Raw genomic sequence first — 23,515 nt, 5'->3', positions numbered from 1 at the left:
TTAACTTTTACGAAACGGAGTTGAAAAGATCTATTAAATTACAAATATTAAGTTCTATCCTGGAAAATGTAGAGGTCACGCTCTTTTATAGCCCGTGTAATAAGCGCCATGAGTTGGCAGTAGTACCTAGTACGTACCTCAGAAGGCAGAGCTCCCGCTTCCGAAAGCCGAGCCGACATTATTATGTAAATGCAGCAGTTGCGACACTTATCATTCCAATACCAAGTAAATAATTGGCTGGATCATAGAAACAAATAGAAACGAATATATTAAAATTTCTTGCCATTTTTGTACGGCTTTTCGATCTTAACTTTCTATATTATCGAATGTAATATTATGATAATTGATATTTGATCGTATTAAACTTAAATTGGATTTTATTGACTTTTTACTTTAATTCCTCAAAGAAGTGTAGACTTCTGCTAGAATTATGCATACAGCTGGAACGTCCTGAGATTTACAGTGACAAACAGGGTCTCTAAAATCTTCAGTCCCTGTCAAAGGACAGCGTTTTCTCTGTAAGTCCTCTTCACACATGGCTGCTAACAATACAGACCCCCGACCCACCGCCCAATTGGGTTAGCGTTCCACCTTGACAGAAAAGATGCAGGATGACACTTGCCACCATCTGACACCCTAACAGTAACTCCACTGACACAACAGCCTCAAAGAGAGGAGGTGGCCTGAATAACAATAGAGTTACAAGAGTTGATTAGACATCTGGTCTGGTATCTCTAACCTACCTGTCAGACCTGGTTGTTAAAGGAGGGATGTTCTGTAAATCAAAGTAGGATTTCTATTCACAAAGTTTCGTCGTATTTTTATAAGTGCTGAGTTTAACTTGGTTGGAGAATTATATTATATTGACAATGTCTCCGACTATATTGGTAAGATTTTAAGACTTACTTCTGTTCAATGATGTGTGCACGATACATTTTCAAAGTTATTTTCGGAATGTTTGTCGTCTTTAAACAAATTTTTAAATCTCAGGCCAAATTAGCAGTTTTGCTATCCCTCAACCTTCTCCTGGTTCAAGGTTAGTCCGGAGATTTGAAATAATAACTGCCTCGTCAACTTTGATAGCATGAACAATTATTTGCATTACCACAATTACAGTGTTCAAGCCCCAAGGAAGCTTTAAGTTTAATGATTCAACTTATTTCTAGTAAAAGTAATACGTGGTGTTACTTCTCATATTTCCCATATAAATATCACATGACTTACAAGTGATCTCACTTATAGTAAAGACTAAAAGCCCCCCCCCCCCCCCCCAGGTTTTATCCCCCCTCCCCGGGTTTCACCCCCATGGTGTCGTACTCGTAACACCTAATAACCCCTAACAGGGTGTCCGTCGTGTGATAACTGGAGGGGAACAGCTGAAGTGATCTGCGCTATCGATGGGGTCACGTACGACTCCCACTGTGAACTCTTCGTGGCTCTGTGCAATCAGGATATGATAACCATAGGAGATGATGTCGATATCAAGTAAGTTATATGTCTTAAATAATAAAGCTTATCTACAGTTTAACTAAAGTTCATTTAATGAGCTTTTTGTGCGTTCGTTTACAGGTCATGTTTAAATGAATTAGCAGCGAGGTCACTGGATGGCGATTTAGATAAGGTTCTTGAACTTGTTATTTCTAGGCACAATCCGAATATTTTCTAAAGTGTCTAGGTTTCTCGCAATTTCCTGGCGACCTAGCTGACCCTGCTCCCATTACAGTGACCTATCAGTGCAAGGTATAGTAGGAGGGTACATATCCCAGAAAGGTAAATGTCCCACAGACGGTGGTGGAGGGAACTGTCCTGACTGCACCGGAGTAGCACCCTCCCCCGTGTGCGACACCAGTCTGGTGGAGTTCACTAGCAGTTGTGAGCTGGTTAAGGAACTGTGCAGTCTCTCTATTGTTGCTTTTGATGACGGCATGGTATTCACTGGGTTCTCGGATGCTGATTACTTTGGGTATTGTCAAAGTTATGTCGGGTGGAAAGGACCTTGCGCTGGTTTGTAATTAATAACAGATAATTATGTCGACTTTTATAACAAAAAACAGTGAGCTAGATTATGACGGGAATTGCAGAAATGTGATGGAATATTAATTAAATTACATTTTTCAAAGTCTATAAATCAGTTACGAGAACCTACAAACTTTAGATAAACCCTCCTTGCAGGACCATGTAACGAGGGGATGAGCTCCGCGAACGGTAACTTCCCCTGCAGAGACTGTGGTCCAGGTTCCTTTCAGGATCAGAAGGGGCAGACACAGTGTAACCCTTGTGCTAGAGGTTAGTAAGAGTACTGAAGTAGTAACTAGAGGTTAGTACCGTCGCTTATACCGGCTGAAACTTGCAGGGGAAGTGAATAGTGATGTGGTTCGTGTTCATGATTTAATTAAGAATCAAAAATACGATCGAATCTTTTAGTTTAAATACTTTCAGCACTAACGTATAACATTTGAGGTTCACTCATGACGCTTTAGGGAGGATATCGATCGCTATTCTATTTATTTCAAGTTTTAAAAATTAACGTTTCCAGGTTTCTACCAGGATCAGCCTGGATCAACCTCGTGTCAAGCATGCCCAGATGGTCTCACAACCGTGGACACGGGAGCAAGATCTATATCAGACTGTAAAGACGGCTGTACCCCTGGTACTATCTCCGCTAGTGGTCTGGAACCGTGCCAAGCTTGCCCAGCTGGAGAATACCAGGCAGACACAGGTACTGCTAGCATGATAACTTCGCATACGAGGCTTGGTTTACTTTTTTCCCGATTTCTGTCATTATTTGTACTACTTAGAATTTGTACTTCTGTTAGAACGAAACGTCGTGAAACTGTAACGAGATTCACACCAGGAGGAGTGTCGTGTGTGAAGTGCATGTCAGGAAGCTACAGCGCCTCAGCAGGATCTGCAGGCTGTCAGCAGTGCCCTGCTGGGGAGTACTCCGGGGCTCCTGGCAGTGCGGCTTGTCTCAAGTGCACTGCTGGTACCGCTTCTCTTGTTGACGGCAGCGACAGCTGTGATAAATGTGGACCAGGTAAACTTTCTAGCAATCGAATTGAAAAGTGAGATTCTTAAAGGATCACAGGTGTGATGTGTTGTTTGAATTAGTACACATCGTGCGTGATAACTACGAACAAACTAAGGTATCCTGTATTTTCTTCAAACATTGGATGATTTCAATTTTAAGATTCTCCACGTGATATTTCCATTAATCACATCGTCCTTACAGGTACATTCTCCCAGAAAGACTCTGCAAAGGAGTGTGAACTGTGTAAGAAAGGATATTTTAATGATGGAGCTGAGAACACAGACTGCAAGGTACGTCCAGTTTATTAATTTTAATGTAGTATAAGATATCTTCGCATTATAAGCTTGTCATGTAAAATCCACAATAGCCTCACTATTTGTGTGACTTATTCAAACAATAAACCCCTAAACCCCTAACAACCCACTCAGTAATCAGTATTACTTTATAGAAGTAATTTATCACGCACCCTCTCTCCCCCAGACCTGTACAGCTGGCAACTACGCTGACGAGGAGGGAAGTGCGAAGTGCAAACAGTGCCCGGTTGGTACCTACTCCAGTGCTGACGGTGCTGAAACCTGCACTCCTTGTGCCAAGGGAACTTACTCTGACACTGTCGGGGCTCTGTCTTGTAATGCTTGCCCGGCAGGTAAATCATATCTGCCGTAATTAGTTCAAAACCCCTTTTCTCGGCTATACATTGATTGCTTAACTTCTCTGATTCCACCGAAAAATTCGAAACTTTTCCCCTACAGATGTAAGTTACTGAGTACAGTCACTGTTCATAAATATTCATGAAAGTGCATTTTTGGGTTTTTAAAACTCTTGGTTTAATGAGCAATTACATGAAATCCATATCTGATCCATTTACTTTGCTTCAACTTATTATTATTATTATTATTATCAACTTGGTAACTAAAAACAAAAGTAACCATACTGTTATGTCCAGGTCACATGTCAGACGATGGAGCCAGCAGCTGTACAGCTTGCCCAGCCGGACAACACCAGGACAGCAACAAGTGTGTGTCGTGTCCGGAGAACACCTTCAGTGCTGGTGGTGTGGATACTTGTACTCCCTGCCCTTCAGATCAGGTCAGAGAGCAACGGGTATCCTATAACTCTATAAATGTAATAAGTTTAACCGATGTAGCGTCGGGTGTATGGTAGAGTGGGTTGCTTCCTATGAATAATCATATCGACCTATTTATATACTTTATACAAAATTACAAATTATCTAAAGCTAACATTTTAATTTCTGTATAAATTTGTCGGCCTCCAGATCTCTGCGCCAGGAAGTGATAAGTGTATCGCCTGTGGAAAGGGAAGTTACATAAACCCTGCCGGTAACTGTGAACAGTGTCCTCCTGGACTCTACTCTGACGTCATTGGTTAGTTACAAAACAAACTTAGCTTAATCATTATTATTATCTAGATTTAATTCTGAATTTATTATTTTATGAGATTGATTATATTATTGTCATATATATTTTGAGTAAACATTAGTGGGCACTTAGGGCCAGTCCCCAACCAGCCATATACAGTAACTGCTATTGTTTTCAACCACTCTGGAATTGTAAACTATACTTAACACAGGGCTTCTGCTTGACAGAGTTATATCAATACTCAAATTAACTAATTTACTAATTAGTAATTAACTATGCCGATGTGCCCAGGTGCCAGTTCCTGCACCCCCTGCCCGGAGGGTTACTACAGTGACCTGATGGGGTCTACCTCTTGTAAGATGTGTGGAGCTGGACACTTCAGTAACTCTTCTGATGCCACTGCCTGTACTATGTGTCACCCTGGTTAGTTATTCATGGTTATGGGTTGAATCTGTCGAAGGGGGGATCAATGGGGATGCGCCTCAAAGTATTACCTTACGAGACATATTTAAATGGTACGAAACATAAATATGTCTCGTAAGGTACCTTAGTTCCCAAAAATTTGTGTGCCATTATATTGAGCACAATTTATTTGAGCCCGAAAAATTTGGGCAGAAAATCTGAACTCATTTGGGCGACCGAAAATTTGGGCACAAATTCTTCGAAAAATGAACGATTTTCCACTAAAATTTCAGTTAGATATTTGCCTTAGTTCATTATTATTCCTTATTATTCCAGTCATTTTGCTTTCAATTTTAAGCATGTAGGTGGTAGTCTGAGTTGTTTCACATTATGAAATTTACGATTTGCCTTAGTTCATTATTATTCCTTATTATTCCAGTCATTTTGCTTTCAATTTTAAGCATGTAGGTGGTAGTCTGAGTTGTTTCACATTATGAAATTTACGATCTGCCCAGTAACTACTAAAAAATACAGTGATGATGGCACAGTACAAAATGATAGATATACAATAGTGATATTTAGTCTCTCAATCAGATAGTTTAGTCTACTTACACTCAGCATATCTTATCATACCCCTTTCACATACAATTATCATTATGACGCCTCACCAGATGGTCGAAAGGTTTGGAAGAAAATTAGAAGGTTTACATCATGATCTATCAAACTAAGCGGCACATACGCTTAGCTTTGGGGGAAACAAAGGTGTACATAATTGTGTGTAGCGAACTACTGTAAACCCGGACCAAAGGTCTTGAAGTCTAATTCCAGTTATTTCTATTCATTTAAAATATAAGCCTTTTTACTTGGTCAAGCCAAGAATGACAGATTAGAAAACTAAAATTTCAAATATTATTTCACTTGGATTATATGAAGAAAAAGCCATCTTTCTATAGATTTCAGGGCCACAGGCCGAATGCCAAAAGTTTGGTTAGCAAAAAATTTAGCAGACGGAAAAGATTTATGCAATTAATTTGGTCTGCAAAAAATTTGGGCGAGAGGCCCGCTCAAATTTTTGGTCGCCCAAATTTTTGGGAATTAAGGTACCCGTAAACCGATAGTTTCAAGATCGTATTTTAGGATATTTTGTTTGCACTTTGAATCTAAGAAGGCTAATAACATGAAACACTTTAACTTGAAGTACCTGCTAACGTTCATCTCAGGTTCATTTAACGGTAAGATGGGAGCTAAAGAATGCGAGCTGTGCCCGGAAGGAAAATACTCTGCTCAGGCCGGATCTGTAGTCTGCTTCGACTGCATTCCTGGAACTTTCTCTAATACTACAGGTTTTTAACATAGGGTTCTGTGTCTCTATTTCGGCAGTAGCGTTTTAAGTTATAATATATAACAATCTTTCTTTTATTGAAGAATTTTGGGAACGGAGTAATTTGTGCCCCTTACCGTAAGGTTTTGGGAAGATGGGTTGAGAAGTATGGTATAAGGGGTCTAGGATCATAGCATCAGGATTATGGTTAGGAAATAGGAGTTTGGATATGGTTTGGATCTATTTCTTTTTGCAATTTTTTGATTAAATCAGATATTTCACTATTTTGTGCATTGAAGACAGTAAAATTGGTTAATCATTGCATGTGAGGGCAGCAAACCTCAAAATGTATCATCAGACATTCAATATCATTTAAAAATGCAAGTTTAATTGCTCTCCAAAGGTTGTCAAATATAAACATCAATTTAATAATGCTAATGTCATAGACGAATATTTCCAAATATTTCCGAGTTATTACAAATATTTTGAATTTTCTCGAAAAATTACAAATATTCACGAATATTCCCGAAAAGTCTTATTTATCTGCGTTCGCCGTTCTCCTCGAGGTTGTTGAACTTTTGCTCCGAGTTGATCACCTCCTCACTGTCTCCAGAGGCCCCGTTGTCTTGCTGCCACTTTTTGAGAGCTTTATGCCAGATTGGATAGGCTCCGGTAGTATCCATTTCTTCGAATAGTAACACGAACGAGATTAGTAACAGTATAGAAAACATCATTATTAGTCACTTAATCTGTATCTCGAACAAATCAAACTATTTTGATCCGTCCAATTCTTCCTTTTTATACAGTAGCCATCGTATGCCATCCTTTTGTTTCGCGGAGTTCGATTTTTAGCACTTTCCCGACAAGAATTGTTTTCTTATCTCTTTTTCTCAACCTTTATCAATGCGAGTGAGTCAACACCTTTATTTTGTGACGATAGGGAGCTAAAGCTTGATCTTTCGAATCGAGGTGTCAAGCATTCGAGACAAATAGCTTTTGTCCTATCACAGAGCTATAGATCAAACGAAAACTTGTGAATGAGCGCAAAGAAATGGATTTTATTAATAGCAAGTGGTCTGGAGTAGATGCAGGATCTTGGTAAGGGATCTGAGTTAACTCCAGGATTATGGCACTTGATAATGTTTCCATTCAAAAAAGGTTCCTCACTCAGATCCTGTGTATACAAGTTTATTATTTAATACCAAATACTTTTCTCTGCTAGCAAACAGAAGCGCGTTTTCACTCATATCTCCGCTCATCATTCATATTATAATTATGAACCAACCCTCTTCCTTCAGGCTTATTCAAGTGCCACGACTGTGACACGGGAAGTTACACTGACAAGGGAGGACAGGAGGTATGCGAGGAATGTCCAGCTGGAAAGTTTAACACTAGACCTGGACTGCAGTACTGTATGGACTGCCAACCTGGAATGTTCAACGACGAGACCGGATCTGATTCTTGTGAATCCTGCCCCAAGGGTGGGTTTCAATTATTTTAGAAATCAGGAACACAAATTGATCCAACTTTCCCGGATATCACAGCGTTAACCACACAACTATATGTTTCCTTTAAAAGATTTTTTGTGTCCCTACAGGAAGCTTTGCTTCGAAGATGGGAGCTAGCATCTGTGACGAATGTCCCAAAGGAACCTACAACATGTACGAGAGAAGCCCTTACTGTACTGATTGTCCTCCAGGTATACTCTAAAACACGTGTTATTTAAAGATAACTGGACTTAAAACACAACGAAATATCTTGTGTCTTATCTATATTATCCCTGAGTCACAGAGAAGAAACTAAATACTCACTTAACCTGCTACTCCACAGGAACGTTCGCTAACTCCACTGGTAATATTGTATGTCATGACTGTCCTAGCGGTCACCACAACTCTGACTCTAGCGGAGACAAGTGTCATCCTTGTCCTAAAGGTTCGTACCAAGCTAACAGTTTCTATTGAGGCGAGGTTTTATATTTATTAGAATTGTCCAGTTCTGCCGCGGAACAGAACGACAACTAAAATGTCGATTGTATTATTTGTTGACAATCATTTGATAATTTGTAGTAATTGTTAGAATATATTACTAACTTAACACCAACACACAACCCCAGGAACGCATGCGGAGGAGGATGGATCTCACCACTGTACCAACTGTAAAGCAGGGTACTTTGCTGACGAGGAGGGCAGTGCCATGTGTCAGCCGTGTGAACCAGGGAGCTTTGCTTACCAAACTGGACAAGAGAAGTGTACTGATTGCCCGGCTGGTAGATTCGCTTCTGATAATGGTGAGAAATATCAGGGTTTTGTTAAGAATCAATTGTTGAACAAAACTCTGACTGTAAACATGTCATTTCGAGGTATAGTTGTTGCAGGCCACCGGCCTGTATTCTTTATTTAGCCGATTCATCGCATGTACTGAAAAAGTCTGTAATTCTCATTAAACCCTCACTCCTCTCTCAGCTACAACGTCATGTGTAGCATGTGATATTGGTCACTTCTCTGTACCGGGCAGTGCTGTTTGCAGTCCCTGTCCTGCTGGTCAATATGGCAATAAGGTAGAACATAATACAGGCAACTTCAGGGACATGGTTTTAAGGATTTTCATATTGTTTTCTATTTCCTCATTCCTAACTTATATTTATGAATTGAATCAGTTGCCTCATTTTAGCTAATGCTTCAGGTTGAGTCTGACTCTTGTAATGATTGTCCAGTGGGACACTTTGCTGGGGTTACCGGTCTGACTAAATGTGATGCTTGTGCTGTCGGAGAGTTCGCTGAAGCAACAGGATCTGATGATTGTGATCTGTGTCCTGCAGGTTTTGATTTTAACAAAAATGTTTCTAGGAATATGGTAAGTAAAGGATATAAGTTCGGTTTACAACAACTTAATCTCTCATCTCCTAAATATTTCTTCTCCTCCAGGATCGTATGCTGACAGTACAGGGTCCAGTTCGTGTTCTTTATGTGCTGCTGGTGAATACTCTGACCAGGGTTCTGGCTCCTGTAAAGTGTGCCCTGTTGGGACATACTCTGACAGTCTGGGGAGTCCATCCTGTTCCAAATGTGCCGCAGGTACTGTTTTATAAAAGGAAGAAGTCGGTTTGTAACTTTTTTGATATTTTGGAAATGAGAGTGTTCTGTTTGGAGTGTGACAGCTTGAAGCAATTTGATTCGACAGAATCATCCCCTCTATAATAATCCGATAAACTAACAAATATCCTTTTTACGAGAATTAGACATAATCACAACTCCCATCACCAGGTACCTTCTCTGACTCTGCAGGAGCCTCATCCTGCTCCTCCTGCGCTGCTGGATCCTACAGCCCTGAGGGTTCCTCATCTTGTGTACTCTGTGCTGCTGGCTCCGTCAGCTCCTCACCTGGTGCTGCTCAGTGTGACATGTGCTCTGTTGGTAGCTACCAGGATCTTACTGGACAGACTGCTTGTAAGGACTGTGCTAAGGGGAGTTATGGCGAGGACGAGGGAGCTACTTCCTGCGATCTTTGTCCTTCTGGTGAGTTTTGTAATTGTCTCTTCCTAGTGCAAATTTAAAGTGATTTTTAGTCGATTACGCTTTCGTATCATTCTTATTTAGCTTTTGATTCCTCTTTTTGTCCAACATTATGCTATGATATTTAGTCCCTACTGACTTTACATGTTAGCAAAATATTGCAATTGATCTAATACCGCACCACCCCAGGTCACTACTCAGACATCACCGGTCAAGAAGATTGCTCTCCCTGCCCAGAGGGTAGTTACTCTGCCAGCACTGGAACTGTTTCCTGTACCCTGTGTCCAATGGGCCAGTTCGCTGCTACTAACGGCAGTGTTTCCTGCACAGACTGCCCGGCTGGGTCTGTCGCTAGCAAAACGGGAATGGTAATTCCAATGTTTTTCTAAAAAATAGTTCGCAAGTTTGTGCTTTCCAAATTTAACTATAGTTGAAAGTGGCGTTCCCAATCTTTAAAAAATCCAACCCTCAGACGTCTCACTGTTTCAGACCCTTTTGACAGAATTGACCTCACTTTCAGATTTCATGTGTAGATTGCTCAGCAGGAAGTTACTCCGGCTCCGCTGGAGGCTCTGACTGTAGCCAGTGTAACGCTGGTAGTTACTCTAACAAGAGGAAGTCTACATCCTGCACACCGTGTGATAAAGGATCTTACGCTGATGATCAAGGTATCAGAAACTTATAATATCCAGATTTGATGTTGTTATTTTCATGATGTGAGAGTAAATTACTGTTGCACACAGTCATCATTTTAGAAAACTCTCAAATTGTCATTTCCCACCTGCAGTTATTTTAATGCCAAAAACAAAAAGGAATTTTGTATAATGATGGACACTGTAACAGGAGAAACAAGTTGTACCCTCTGTCCCATCGGTACTTACAGTGACGTAACAGGAGCAGCAGCGTGCAAGGTCTGTGACGACAGTATTAACACTGACGTGGGACAGGTAGAGTGTGAGGCCTGTGAGAAGGGGACCAGACCCAACTCTGATAAATCAGAGTGCGATCGTGAGTATTGTTCAGTTAAAATGTCAAATACTTCTTTGTGTTGTAATATGGTATTTAGAGATATCTTTTAGGATATCTTAGTTTAGCATAACGTTTAAGGGACGTAGAATTTAGTATGTGTTTCCGGGTATTATATAATAACCAATGTTTTTATATGTTCGTATTTGGGAGTTACACATTTTGAGTGTAAGTCGGTTGGCTGGCAGAACTACTGTCAGACTAACTGTCTGTAACGAGCCGTCCGCTCACTTTGCACCTGACTAACAGCCAGACCTGTGGTTGGTCCTCGCGGACACAGGGTGACTGCTAGTGGAGTGCTCATTGGCGAGACAGCGTGTCACGTGGTGCAAGCAAATGCGTTGTGCCGTCACGCAGTATGGCGTGACGAGTTTTGAGAGTATACCCGGAGAGCCGGAAGTGGAGAGCTCACTTCTTAGTTGCCCCTTAATCATTTTAAGGGATTCAAATTGACGGTAGCCAGTGTTACTGAGCACTACCATTTGTGATTTGTCACGTCAATTGATTGGAGCGAACACTTGGAAGTTTTTATCTGTTGACGTTCACTTTGTATTACTTTTCCATTTAATTAATTATCCTTTTTAATATACTCGTTTCATTTCTACCTTTCGGTACGCCCTGCCGTTCGTGCTTCGTGACTAGAGCTTGACTAGCATACACTAAATACAGAGGAAACTCAGTTTTCTATATCTGGAGGCCACTTTTAGTGTTGCTATTTTTGCTCGTGATCCTTCTAGTATCACCTATATTCAGTATAGTTTCGATTAGATCCTAACGTTGTCATTTGCTAAGCTAAGTTCGGTGTACGTCGCAGTTCAGAAGAATTACGTTGGAGGTTGTTCTAGATCTTGAGTACTTCCTACTAGAATTGGTAAGTGTTGCTACGCATTTTGTGGTACCTGTATATTCCAGTTCAGTGCTATCGTTTTAACGAGCACCCAGTTTTACAGCCGTTTGTAAGCTTCGCAGTACAGTTAAATCTAGATAGATAGCTCGTATTTGTGAGATTAAGCTACCATGAGAAATGATGATCGTAACGTTCGCCATCAGTTGGAAGGTTGTTGGGAGTGTGGTGATATTGGACATTTTCAGAGGAACTGTCCGAGCAGATTAGCTGGTAATAGAGGTAGATATCAAGACAGAGGGTCTTCATATCAGAGTGGGTATGGCCAACAGAGTTGGAACAGAGTGTATAGACCTAACAGTCAGGTGCCTTTAAACTTCTAAAGGGTGGCCCTAGATTTAAGAGGAGGTCACCCGCGGTCAAAAACACACGTATTTATGAGATTGTAATGAGATTTTCAAAGGTGTCGTCTTCTGTCATCAGGAAGTTTCAGGAGCTTGCTAACTGTACTTTTACCATGAAGCATATCTCGGGGAAGAGAAACCAGAAGTGTGGTGGATTTAACCGCTATAAATACCAGGGTTATGGTAAATCTCGAGAAAATGTAGCGAGCATTGGTAGCAGTTGCACTTTTAGTCTTGAAGCTGCTTTAGAGGGAGTAAACCGGGTGACACGTGAACATTATAGATGTAAACACCCGATACTGTTTAAGAGGCTGCAGGTACCGGTTAGCAGCGAGACAGTGGTTAAGGATGATTGCAGTAATATGATCGAGGAATCTTGCAATGAGTTGAGTGTTGAGGATAGTATGATTCCGGGGTTCTTGTTTGATGAGAAGTTTAGTGATGACCATAGCACAGTAAACGTTGTTCAGATTACGCCTGAAGTTGATAGCCACCATTGCAATTGTAGTCTTACTCAGGCTGATACTACAGAGAAGGCATCAGTAGTTGCGGGAGCAGTTGATGCGGTGGAAAATGTTTCAGCGGTTACTAGAGATGTAAGCTCTCTAGAGAGAGGGGTCTTGTGTACAGCAAGTAAGCCACCTCAGGCATACATTTACAATAAGGTTAAGAGCAGTGGAGCTGAGTTAAAGACGGACTCATCGGAGCGATTTGTAGATTATTCCGATAGTAATAGTGAAGAGGAGACAGATTTTCAACTGAGAAGAGCACCAGTTGTGAGGAGAAGAGAGGTTCATCCGAAGAAGTTTCGTCTGGAGAAGGATGGTGCAGCTAGCATTTACAAGCAACCTAGTTTTAGTTCAACTCCTAGGGCTGTTAATAGACCTGCTCAACTAGATCTGAATTCTATAAATCCTAGTTTTCGTACGGTAACACCTCTCACACATAACATTCCCTCAGGCGATAGTGTAGAAACAGTTGATAATTCTGCAGAATTCTTCACTCCAGCTAGAGAGAGATCGGCCGCTAGAAGATCATCGAGTCCGGTTGTTAGTGAAGGAACGATGGGTCATAGCAGTTCTAGGTCATATGATACAGTGGGGCACGACATTGACACAACAGGATCGCTTTCTCCTGTGGATCTAAGAAGACAGAGCCCTCCGAGGGAGGAGCGTAGATATAACACTAGGAGACCTGAGGAGCGGAGACAACCCGACCGTTTGGGGTACGAGAAAGTTAGTTTGGTCAAGGATCTCTTGAGGTATTTAAGCCAGTAGAAGACGGGGAGAATCCCTGACAGGGAAGTTCACTTACTTTGGAATCTAGTCTCAGTACAGTAATATCTTACGCACTTAGCTAAACTTTCCATTTAGTACTTAGCAGTAATTTAGTACCTTACTTGGGTATAACACGTGTATCTTTCAGAACAGTACTGATAGGGATAATAGGATCTTTACTCTCAACACGACTCGCTCAAGGCTGCTTTAGTGGTGGAAACGTAGATACTTTCGAATTTATTTTGACTTCTTTGTTTGCTTGTCAAGGACGTTTTAGAGATTCAGATACATCTCTATCAGATGAGGAAGACTCGACACCTAGGACTCTACAACTTGGTGCAAGAGGGAAGTATTTGAAAGTTTTGAAAGATTTGTGGAAGTCAATTTCAGTTTTAACTTTAGGATTTTGAGGATTTAAATTTAATGCACAGGGTTAGGGCCGTGTATTTTATTTTGAGACTTGACTTATTTTTAAGTTTTGGACTTTTGATGCGTGGGAGCATTAAAATTTAAATTTTGAATAGGGCGATTATTTTATTGTTTTAAAATATTCGAAAAAATTTTTTGGGTAGAGATGTTGTAATATGGTATTTAGAGATATCTTTTAGGATATCTTAGTTTAGCATAACGTTTAAGGGACGTAGAATTTAGTATGTGTTTCCGGGTATTATATAATAACCAATGTTTTTATATGTTCGTATTTGGGAGTTACACATTTTGAGTGTAAGTCGGTTGGCTGGCAGAACTACTGTCAGACTAACTGTCTGTAACGAGCCGTCCGCTCACTTTGCACCTGACTAACAGCCAGACCTGTGGTTGGTCCTCGCGGACACAGGGTGACTGCTAGTGGAGTGCTCATTGGCGAGACAGCGTGTCACGTGGTGCAAGCAAATGCGTTGTGCCGTCACGCAGTATGGCGTGACGAGTTTTGAGAGTATACCCGGAGAGCCGGAAGTGGAGAGCTCACTTCTTAGTTGCCCCTTAATCATTTTAAGGGATTCAAATTGACGGTAGCCAGTGTTACTGAGCACTACCATTTGTGATTTGTCACGTCAATTGATTGGAGCGAACACTTGGAAGTTTTTATCTGTTGACGTTCACTTTGTATTACTTTTCCATTTAATTAATTATCCTTTTTAATATACTCGTTTCATTTCTACCTTTCGGTACGCCCTGCCGTTCGTGCTTCGTGACTAGAGCTTGACTAGCATACACTAAATACTAAGAAACGCGGTTTTCTATATTTGATGTTTGGTTACAGTTTTGAATTTTTTCGCTGCAGTGATGGTTGCAAATTAAACTTTTATTTCACCTAATTTAACTAACATTTAGCGTACAACATTGCTCGGGATAAGCCTGCCTCTCAGTCCACTACTTACAACAGTGGTTCGGACGCTAACCACGGGACTGACGGGGATACCAACGGGAACTATTTGTCAGGGAACAGTTGCACTCACACTGCGTAAGAGTTGTTTACTGATCGTCAATATGGACATATTTCAAGTTTAGCTTAAATTTGCGTCTCCTTGGAAACACTTAAACAGTCTCTTGACATTGAACAATAGATAGGGAATGGCGACAAAAGCTCCATTGAATTCCACCTATTAGCGCACTTCCTATCGTCCCGTGGTTTCAGTCCGTCCCGTGTTGTTGTTGTGACTGAGAGGTTGGGATCCCTGCAGACTAGATACACCACTCTGAAGGTAGGGGAAAATCCCTAACTTGTCTTTGTGTTCAGCGTACAACATTGTCCGGGATAAGTCCGCCTCTCAGTCAACCACTTACGACGGTAGAGCGGACGCTAACGCTAACCACGGGACTGACGGAAATACAAACGGGGATTATAACGCGAACACTTGCACTCACACTGCGTAAGGATTTTATCAGCATATGCTATCTAAAAATTATTAATAAGGCCATATCTTTTGTGATTTTTGAGCCCAATAAGCTGAAACAATTTTGCTGTTTCTTGATCGATAGATAAAAAAGAAGTTCAAAAAATGATGCTCACCTGAAATTGCTCCGATTGTCCCGTGGTTTAAGCTGGTCCGATGTTGTTGATGTAGTGACTGAGAGGAGGGATCCCGCAGACTAAAGTCCCCTCACTGAGAGTGAGGGGTCTCATTATGAGGGGTCTCAAGATGAGGGGTCTCATTCAGATACCCCTCACTCCATTCTGTGTTCAGCGTACAACATTGCGCGGGATAAGCCTGCTTCTCAGTCCACTACTCACTCCACGGACGGAGACCCGAACCACGGGACAGACGGGGATACGGACGGGAGTTTCTTTAATGGGAAGTGCACCCACACAGTGTACGAATTACTTCTAATTCACTACTAATTAGTACTACTAATTATGTTTTATAAATTATTAAAATCTTTGTAAATTATTTAAATCTCGTGATAGCGAGGAAGCCAGTTTCAAAACTATTTGATGGCTAGACGAAAAACTTTCAATTTGAGGGCTAATTATCCTTATCTTATATATTTTGACCCCTTTTGCTACAGAATCATTGAAAACAATGATATCTCCAAATTCAGACCACAGACGAACCCCTGGTGGAAGGTGGATCTAGGAGACACATTCCCAGTAAAAGAGGTGATCGTGTACAACCGTAAAGATTGCTGCGGAAGTGAGTGGATATTTTTTACCAGACGAGATTTCTGGCCATGATTTAAAGTTTTCACCATAATCCACCACATGGTACCATTTTCTCATTTTCTTTGCGAAACTCAAAATTTTTAATTTTCAGATAGGATCGATGGATTCAGGGTACACGTGGGAAACACAGGATCCTCGTAAGTAAATTAGAGCCTGAACATACCATTTTCTATTTATCCTGTGGATTGATTGTGTTCTGCTCGGCAACAGAATTAAGTCTTTGCACAACTTTTTAGATCACATGCCAAATCAAGGTATGAGTTGAAAAGTTAAAGCAAAAATCATCACATAAAGTGACCGACTATTAGTATTATGTAGTGATGGCTAAGTCTTCAGGACCCAACAGAGGAAAGAGTCAGCACTTTGCACTTTGCATGCCCCAACCAAGCGACCATGATCCATCATGACATTTCAGTTCCGACCCGGTATGTGGTGACGATTTGAAATCAGCTGACTTTATCACCGGTGTAAAACACATCAAATGTAGCACCACCGGTCGCTACATCTCCATACACCATCCATCTACATCAGGAGGGAAGGTCCTGACCATATGCGAACTTAAAGCTTACACCGTCGGTAAGGTCGAGGAATTGTTACGAATCTCTTAAGGAGTACTGTTATTTTTTTGTTCGATAATTAGTTCCTTGTTTCCTGGTAATAAATGACAAAAACAATAACTTAATTCATAACTTAAACGGACAACTAAATCCTAAACCCAGTCTGCTGATAGCACAATATTTCAGATCTCGAAAGGCCGTGTCCCACTGGCTTCTACTCTGCAACAGGTTTCAGACCCTGCAAGCCCTGTAGAGCAGGATCCTACCTTGATAACGGCTCCTGCAACATATGTCCTCGTGTAAGTAAACACCCAATATTATTACTGGAAACTGTTACAAAAACGATAAAATGTAACTGTACATTATAGTAAATCAAATAGAAATGCAGACAGGCTCTCAGAAGAGGTTTGTAACCATCTCTGCCAACTCCTCCAGGGAACATTCTCGACTCAAGACCGTGCTACCAGCTGTAAAGACTGCCCGGCTGGACACACCACCTACAAGCCAAACACTAACAAGTGTTACGGTCCCAAACTAGAGGGTCACTACTACGGGAACTGGTACGCTAGATACGTTCAGATCCCTGATCTAGGTGAGTTTTCACTTCAAAAACAGTCTGAAGTCTTATTGAAATTATCATAAGCCAAAATAAGGCTTCTTATTGTTTTACGTTTTTATAGGGCTTGTTAAAATGATACAGTTTGTTGATGATCGTCTAGCAGCAACTACAGGTGAAATATTAACAAACTCAGGACAAGTAAAAGACAGGATGAACGGATGGGTGGCAAAGATAGGAGACTGGGAACTGTTTGACAAGGATTACTATAGAAGCCAGAAGGGAGTTGTTAAACATGGTCAGACTATTCCTTATGATAACCCTACTGTCAACTCTATCAAACCAATCAGTAAGTTATCAATCCTTATATTTCCGAGCAGAAACTCATTGATCAGTTGGTTAGAACGCCAGCTTTACAATCGTGAGGTTGCGAGTTCGAATCCCACTGTCTGCCTGGTCGTGGGGTGAGTGTCGTTGACGTTCAGCTAAGGATCCTGAGTGGTCTATGCAGCCCCCCGGTATACTCAGCCGAATACTCGAGAAATCGGGTGTGAGGGTTAAATGAGGAGCTGCACATTGCAGCAAAGTATCGGGCGAAGAAAGTATGGTTCACACTACCTTAACCGTCACTGGCCAAATAAATCCTTCGGCATCCTGTAATTGGCTGGTGGCACTTGGGTAACAATGTGGCTGTTGGAATACACCGAAGTAAAATTAGTGTCTTGATTAAAAAAATTTTATTATTTCAAATTCCTGCTTTCAGCTCCCATTTTCTTACAATAAATACAAAGAATGAGCCTCTAAATTCTTTACATTTCTAAATTCTTTAAATTTCCAGTAACGAACAAGTTCTGCTACGCTCCCCGTGACCTGGGAAAGAGTTACAGCGGTTACAGATCTACAACAGTATCCGGGAAGACATGTCAGAACTGGTCCTCTCAATCTCCTCATACACATAGTTACGGTATGTGTGGTATGTTGTCATAGTTACGGTATGTGTGGTATGTTGTCATAGTTACGGTATGTGTGGTATGTTGTCATAGTTACGGTATGTGTGTTACGTCGTTATCTATTAGCTGTTTATTGGGTCCTGTTTATTGTTTGTGACCTGAAATAATAGTTCAAGCAGAGCATGTAGTTTTCCGGACTACCTTTCTAAAACTGTATGTATCCTATTTAAAAAAGCTCATGAAATTCAATTTCTCATCCTCCACTCTTCTCAACGCTGTAGGCTCTTGCCCCTCCTCCCACCCTCACGTCTACCTAAACGGTGACTACTGCTGCAAATACTCCCGCGAGAAGCACTATGGTCCTGCTGGTGCCACCTGTGATGGAGGTCCCATCTCCTTTGGTAGCACGTGCTGCCAGGGTGACTCCTACAAACACTGCCCCAATCCTCCTTGTAGTGGTACATATTATACAGGCTGCTGTTACTCCAGCTGTACTATTTTATACGCTGTTAAGAGGAAGGAAGGTTCTGGTATGTGGATATGAAATGAGATTATAGAGGACAGGACCACCCAACCCAACCCACGTAGAACCTACCTTCCTCTTCAACTTCTGAGCTGAGTTTTGAGACTGGAACATATTTCAGGGGGAACAGTGTCTGCTTGCTTGCATTCGTATACCGACTTCTGGGGGGCTGATATAGAGAGTTTTAATGTTGTAAATGTGGAGGAGTGTGCTATGAGGTGCAAGTCTAGATCTGGCTGTAAGTCCATAACTTACCATGCAACTGATAAGTATTGCTGGTTGAAGAGGAAGGAGTTTGGTGAGAATGGGAAAAGTGATCACAGCTCAGTTCACAGTCTTAACATTGCTTGTGTTAAAGGTTAGTAATCGAACTTGAAGCCAGTTTCATTCGATTCACTAAAATAATGCTGGTCATTCAACTCCTCTAATAAAGTTGCATCATTCCATTTATCATGATGTTCCTGGTAAAGTGGCTCCTACACTTCCTACACTTCCTACCTTCCCAGGAGGATCTGTGAACTCCTGTGTGAGTTTGAACACTAATTTCTGGGGTGCTGATATAAGAGACATGAGAACTAAGGATATAGAGGAATGCGCGGGTAGATGTATGGCAGAGCCTCAGTGCAAGTCTATAACATTCAGTAAACGTGATAGGAATTGTTGGCTAAAGCACAAGGTTGAGGGTGAGAATGGACCCAGTGGTGACAGCAATTATTCTAGTATCAGAGCTGATTGTCTTATTGGAGACGACTTTGGTGAGTTGCTTCAGCTGAAAAATCTTTTTTCATCGAAAAGAAAATCATTTCCCTGAATGATGCAACGCAAAATTTGCTTAGATATAATGGCATGGTCCTTTTTATTATCCCATCAGCCCACCAAAAGAGGCGAATTCTTGAGTCGATCTTAGAAGTCCAAATGCTTGGATATCAGCACTGTTCCCACCTGTATATATATCTGCTGTTTTGCATTGTCTAAAACAGCCGCAGCTACAGCGTACAGGCTACAAACATCAACTGCTCTGTCTACAGATGCCGAACCTGCTAAAAGTTTAGAAGATTTTGCTACTGCTACTGCTACTGCTACTGCTGCAATGACCAAAAGAAAACTTTGATGCGCAGTTTACGGCCTGCTAACAAAATCCGAGTCGGTTTTTACAACACCGTTGCGCCTTCAATTATATATTGACATACGCTGCTTCTCCCTATAATAATCTACATTTAAACACACTATTGCCTTTAACCAAGTTGATCTCAGGAAGTATAGGGAACCACAACTTCTGCAGAAACCCTACTAATGCTTCTGGGGGACCCTGGTGCTACACAACAGATGCCAGTACTAGGTGGGAGTACTGCGATGTTCCTAAGTGCTGTGAGTTTTATCGAATATTTGTACCTTATGCTGTGAGTTTTAGTGAATATTTTATAAGTACAGGGTGCCTCAACGTTTTACATTTAGAGTAAGACATTTTTGTTACTGAGAATGAGTTTAAACAATGAATTTAAAAACGGTAAGGTTGCATCTATATGATAATGTTTCTGATAATTGAACATGATATGAATGTTTCTCTCAGCTAATGATGTTGATTGCTACCTGGAGGAAGGTCAGACCTACATGGGAACAGTCTCCACCACTGAGGACGGGCAGACTTGTGACAACTGGCCTGGAACTAGCACCAATATCTGCAAGTTAGTACTCAAGTTATGAACTGTGTTTAAATACTGTCTTAATTCCCACTGTTTTTAGAATTAGTACAACTTACTTTACTAATAGTGTTTATACTAAGTACTAATATGATCCCTTCATAGAAACACAGCGAACTCTGGTCTCCATAAGCCTTGGTGTTACAAGAGTGGAGCTAAGAAGACCTGTGCTGTTGACAAATGCGGTGAGAGTCAACAATGATGTCATTATCAATTTTTATATTTCAACTATTGCGTATTTACAACTTCTGAAACTAACCTCTCTCTCTAAAGTTCCGATCAATTTATTTGTATATCCGACTTATCCACAACACATTAACCACCTCCACCTCAGAACAAGATTGTGGAGACCCAGCTTCAGGAATCTGGGGACGATTCCTGGCCAAGAACTCAGGACTCTGTATGGACGTGGCAGGCTCCCCTCACAGCAGTATGGGAGATAACGTTCAGCTCCACAACTGCGAGGTGCCCCACAAGAGTGCAACTGATCATGTGTTCAAGATGAATAGTGACGGGTATATTATCAACAAGAGGACTAACTATTGTGTCAATGTGCTGGGTTACAAGAGCACTAACCGTAAGTTTTTGAGCTGTTCATATTTTTATTGACCTTTCTCACGTTGAATAAACTTTTTAACCAAACTTTATTACAGAGGAATCTTTTGTGCTAATAGTAGATAATTGCATGGAACCTTCACATCCCAGCTCTAAATAGTCTGTCTCCTCAGCTAACACTAAATAGTCTGTCTCCTCAGCTAACACTAAATAGTCTGTCTCCTCAGCTAACACTAAATAGTCTGTCTCCTCAGCTAACACTAAATAGTCTGTCTCCTCAGATAACACCAAATAGTCTGTCTCCTCAGCTAACATTAAATAGTCTGTTTCCTCAGCTAACACTAAATATTCTGTCTCCTCAGCTAACACTAAATAGTCTGTCTCCTCAGCTAACACTAAATATTCTGTCTCCTCAGCTAACACTAAATAGTCTGTCTCCTCAGCTAACACTAAATAGTCTGTCTCCTCAGCTAACACTAAATAGTCTGTCTCCTCAGCTAACACTAAATAGTATGTCTCCTCAGCTAACACTAAATAGTCTGTCTCCTCAGCTAAAACTAAATAGTATGTCTCCTCAGCTAACACTAAATAGTATGTCTCCTCAGCTAACACTAAATAGTCTGTCTCCTCAGCTAACACCAACCTGAACATGTGGACTTGTCAATACAACATGGGAACAGATCAGAAATGGGAGGTGCAGTGGAGCAAGTTTGACAGCTGTGCTTTCAGACTCAAGAACAAGGACACTCACCAGTGTATAGATGCGCCAGGTATTCTTTGAGACATGTTATCCTTAGTTTTTGGATGGTGTTAGATGTTGATGTGTTTTCAACTTTCAAATTTATAGTTTCGTATAGAAACTGAATTCCAGTTTTTTTGTCGGTCTTAATTGAAATCTTGTTCGCTTAAAGTTGCTATCACGAAAACGAATAAAAAATTTAAACCACAATCGTTTGTAACTGTTCAGATTTCAGCCCACCTGGATTCAGATAACATTCTCCAGGCAATTTTAATTTTATATATGAATTAGTTACTTCACCTAACTGTGGTTCAGGTTCTGCACCTCTCCCCGGCACAAACCTGCAACAAAACTATTGTGAAGATGACGGTACCAGTGATCACTGGTTCTATTTCATCCCAACTCAAGGTAACACCTTTTACCACTAACACCTTTTGCCACTAACACTTCTATGATCTAGGCTGGTCGGACATTACACCAGGAACTAACCTGCTGCAGTACCATTGTGAAGATGATGTAGGAAGTGATCACTGGTTTTACTTTATCCCCACTAAAGGTAGCAGTTTTGGCGCTTTGGGCCAGCCTCATGATGAACGCCCAGCTGTACTGCTAACTGCTACGAAAGTTTTATCCAAAAAAATGCTTTTATTATATGCTAATATGGTAGACTGCTTGGGTTATTATACCTTTTAGCAAGCTAAAGTGGTTGTTTTTGTTCAGCTACCTTTTCTGTTCGATTCGGACAATTTAGCAATCCAGATTTTGTTTTGAATTTGATCGAGAGAATTCTGATTAAAATTTCACCATAATAAAAGTGCAGGTGATCATCGTATTTAAAACATTAGTGTGATTTAGATTTGAACGCAACAATGCTTCCAGAGCTAGAACCCGCAAACCATTAAATTGTCAATATTTAAGAATTGCAATGTTTTAAGAATTTGGCTAATATATATAATTACCAGTTGCTACTCTGTAGCGTCAAGCTTGGATTGGTTCAGTTGGAAACGAATCTACTACTTAACAAATAGATGACATTGACACTAATCTTAGTTTATCACGTATACCCTTTTAACAATCTTGTCCCCAATAATGTTACATATTAGTACTTATAAAGTGTAAAGCTGAATTTTTCAAGCTTCATTCATTGTATACATGGTATAGCAAAAATGATAAAACGTTCATCTCCCCAGATCGTATGTGTGACTATCAGTACTACGCTGGCAAATACCTCTCTGGTTCAGTTCCTGGACATGGTTACTACGCCAGTCTTGCTTCAGCTCAACAGGCGTGCAGCAGATTGGGTATGACAACTTAATTCTAGTTATTTAACTTCAGAAGTAATCCTCAGCTAGTCCAATTTCAAAGTTTTAACCTTCGTTAAACCCGAAAACATAAAGTAAACCACAACTTTAACATGACTGTGAAAGCATAAAGTGCAGGACACGGGAAAATGAAGCAGAGTGTCCTCGAGGAAACGACGAGGGTCACCAAAGCAATCCCAGCCTTGTGAACAATTATAGATACCGAGATTTCCTAAAATAGCACCAAAAGTAGTTAAACCTTTAAACAAGATGTCCCAGCTGCTAACTCGCCTCTGTGGCAACTAACTAATAACTGGTCTCTGTGGCAACTAACTCTACTTATAACTGGTCTCTGTGGCAACTAACTCTACTAATAACTGGTCTCTGTGGCAGGTGCAAAGTGTGGTGGAGTGACAAGATCAGGATCCAGCGGACAGCACTCCCTCAGAACTAGTTCTACTCCGTCCGTCAGTTCGTCTGGAGAGAAGTCCTGGGTCAAACAGGATTGCGGTAAGTTGACATATTATTGAAACAGAAATTATTGCACATTTATTCATCGGTATTGCGTGAACTTGGCATTTTACTGAATAACTCTAAATATTAAAACTCGTATCTTTCAGAGGACACACATTACAACTACTTCGAACAAGAGTTCATGTAATGATGCCTTCTCCATCACTGTAGAAAAGACCGTGACCTGTAAAGCTCCTCTTATGGATGAAAGATTGAACTTTCTCGAATTATTATGCAATTTTGGTTGATATTATACTTTAAAA

General features: G+C 40.8%; 1 protein-coding gene across 1 annotated transcript; it reads left to right on the top strand.

The window, feature by feature from the left end:
* The first annotated feature begins 795 nt into the window (after positions 1-795).
* Positions 796-23,515, top strand: LOC134817379 (uncharacterized). Its single transcript, XM_063826517.1, has 43 exons — positions 796-887; positions 991-1,036; positions 1,344-1,485; positions 1,724-2,004; positions 2,173-2,286; positions 2,537-2,719; positions 2,855-3,037; positions 3,233-3,321; positions 3,512-3,677; positions 3,978-4,120; positions 4,308-4,416; positions 4,702-4,833; positions 6,033-6,155; positions 7,432-7,614; positions 7,731-7,832; positions 7,964-8,065; positions 8,247-8,420; positions 8,596-8,690; positions 8,816-8,951; positions 9,058-9,207; positions 9,397-9,648; positions 9,835-10,013; positions 10,166-10,313; positions 10,489-10,653; positions 14,529-14,658; positions 15,738-15,829; positions 15,950-15,995; positions 16,274-16,434; positions 16,602-16,714; positions 16,851-17,007; positions 17,168-17,320; positions 17,810-17,935; positions 18,566-18,802; positions 18,951-19,199; positions 19,699-19,812; positions 20,015-20,129; positions 20,250-20,329; positions 20,479-20,721; positions 21,332-21,469; positions 21,754-21,846; positions 22,629-22,739; positions 23,133-23,249; positions 23,360-23,515. The coding sequence occupies exons 1-43, from the start codon at positions 870-872 to the stop codon at positions 23,398-23,400; spliced, it is 5,931 nt and encodes a 1,976-aa protein (XP_063682587.1). The 5' UTR covers positions 796-869; the 3' UTR covers positions 23,401-23,515.

Source organism: Bolinopsis microptera, chromosome 6 (genome assembly GCF_026151205.1).
Source record: "Bolinopsis microptera isolate Bmic1 chromosome 6, MBARI_Bmic_1.0, whole genome shotgun sequence".
NCBI classification, from domain to species: Eukaryota; Metazoa; Ctenophora; class Tentaculata; order Lobata; family Bolinopsidae; genus Bolinopsis; species Bolinopsis microptera.
Note: the sequence above shows the minus strand (reverse complement) of the source record. Positions and strands in the feature narration are given on the sequence as shown.

Coding starts and splice junctions, on each gene's coding strand:
- LOC134817379 (XM_063826517.1), top strand. Junction 2,005..2,172: donor GTGGAAAGGACCTTGCGCTG/GTTTGTAATTAA, acceptor CCCTCCTTGCAG/GACCATGTAACGAGGGGATG. Junction 17,008..17,167: donor CGTTCAGATCCCTGATCTAG/GTGAGTTTTCAC, acceptor TAACAAACTCAG/GACAAGTAAAAGACAGGATG.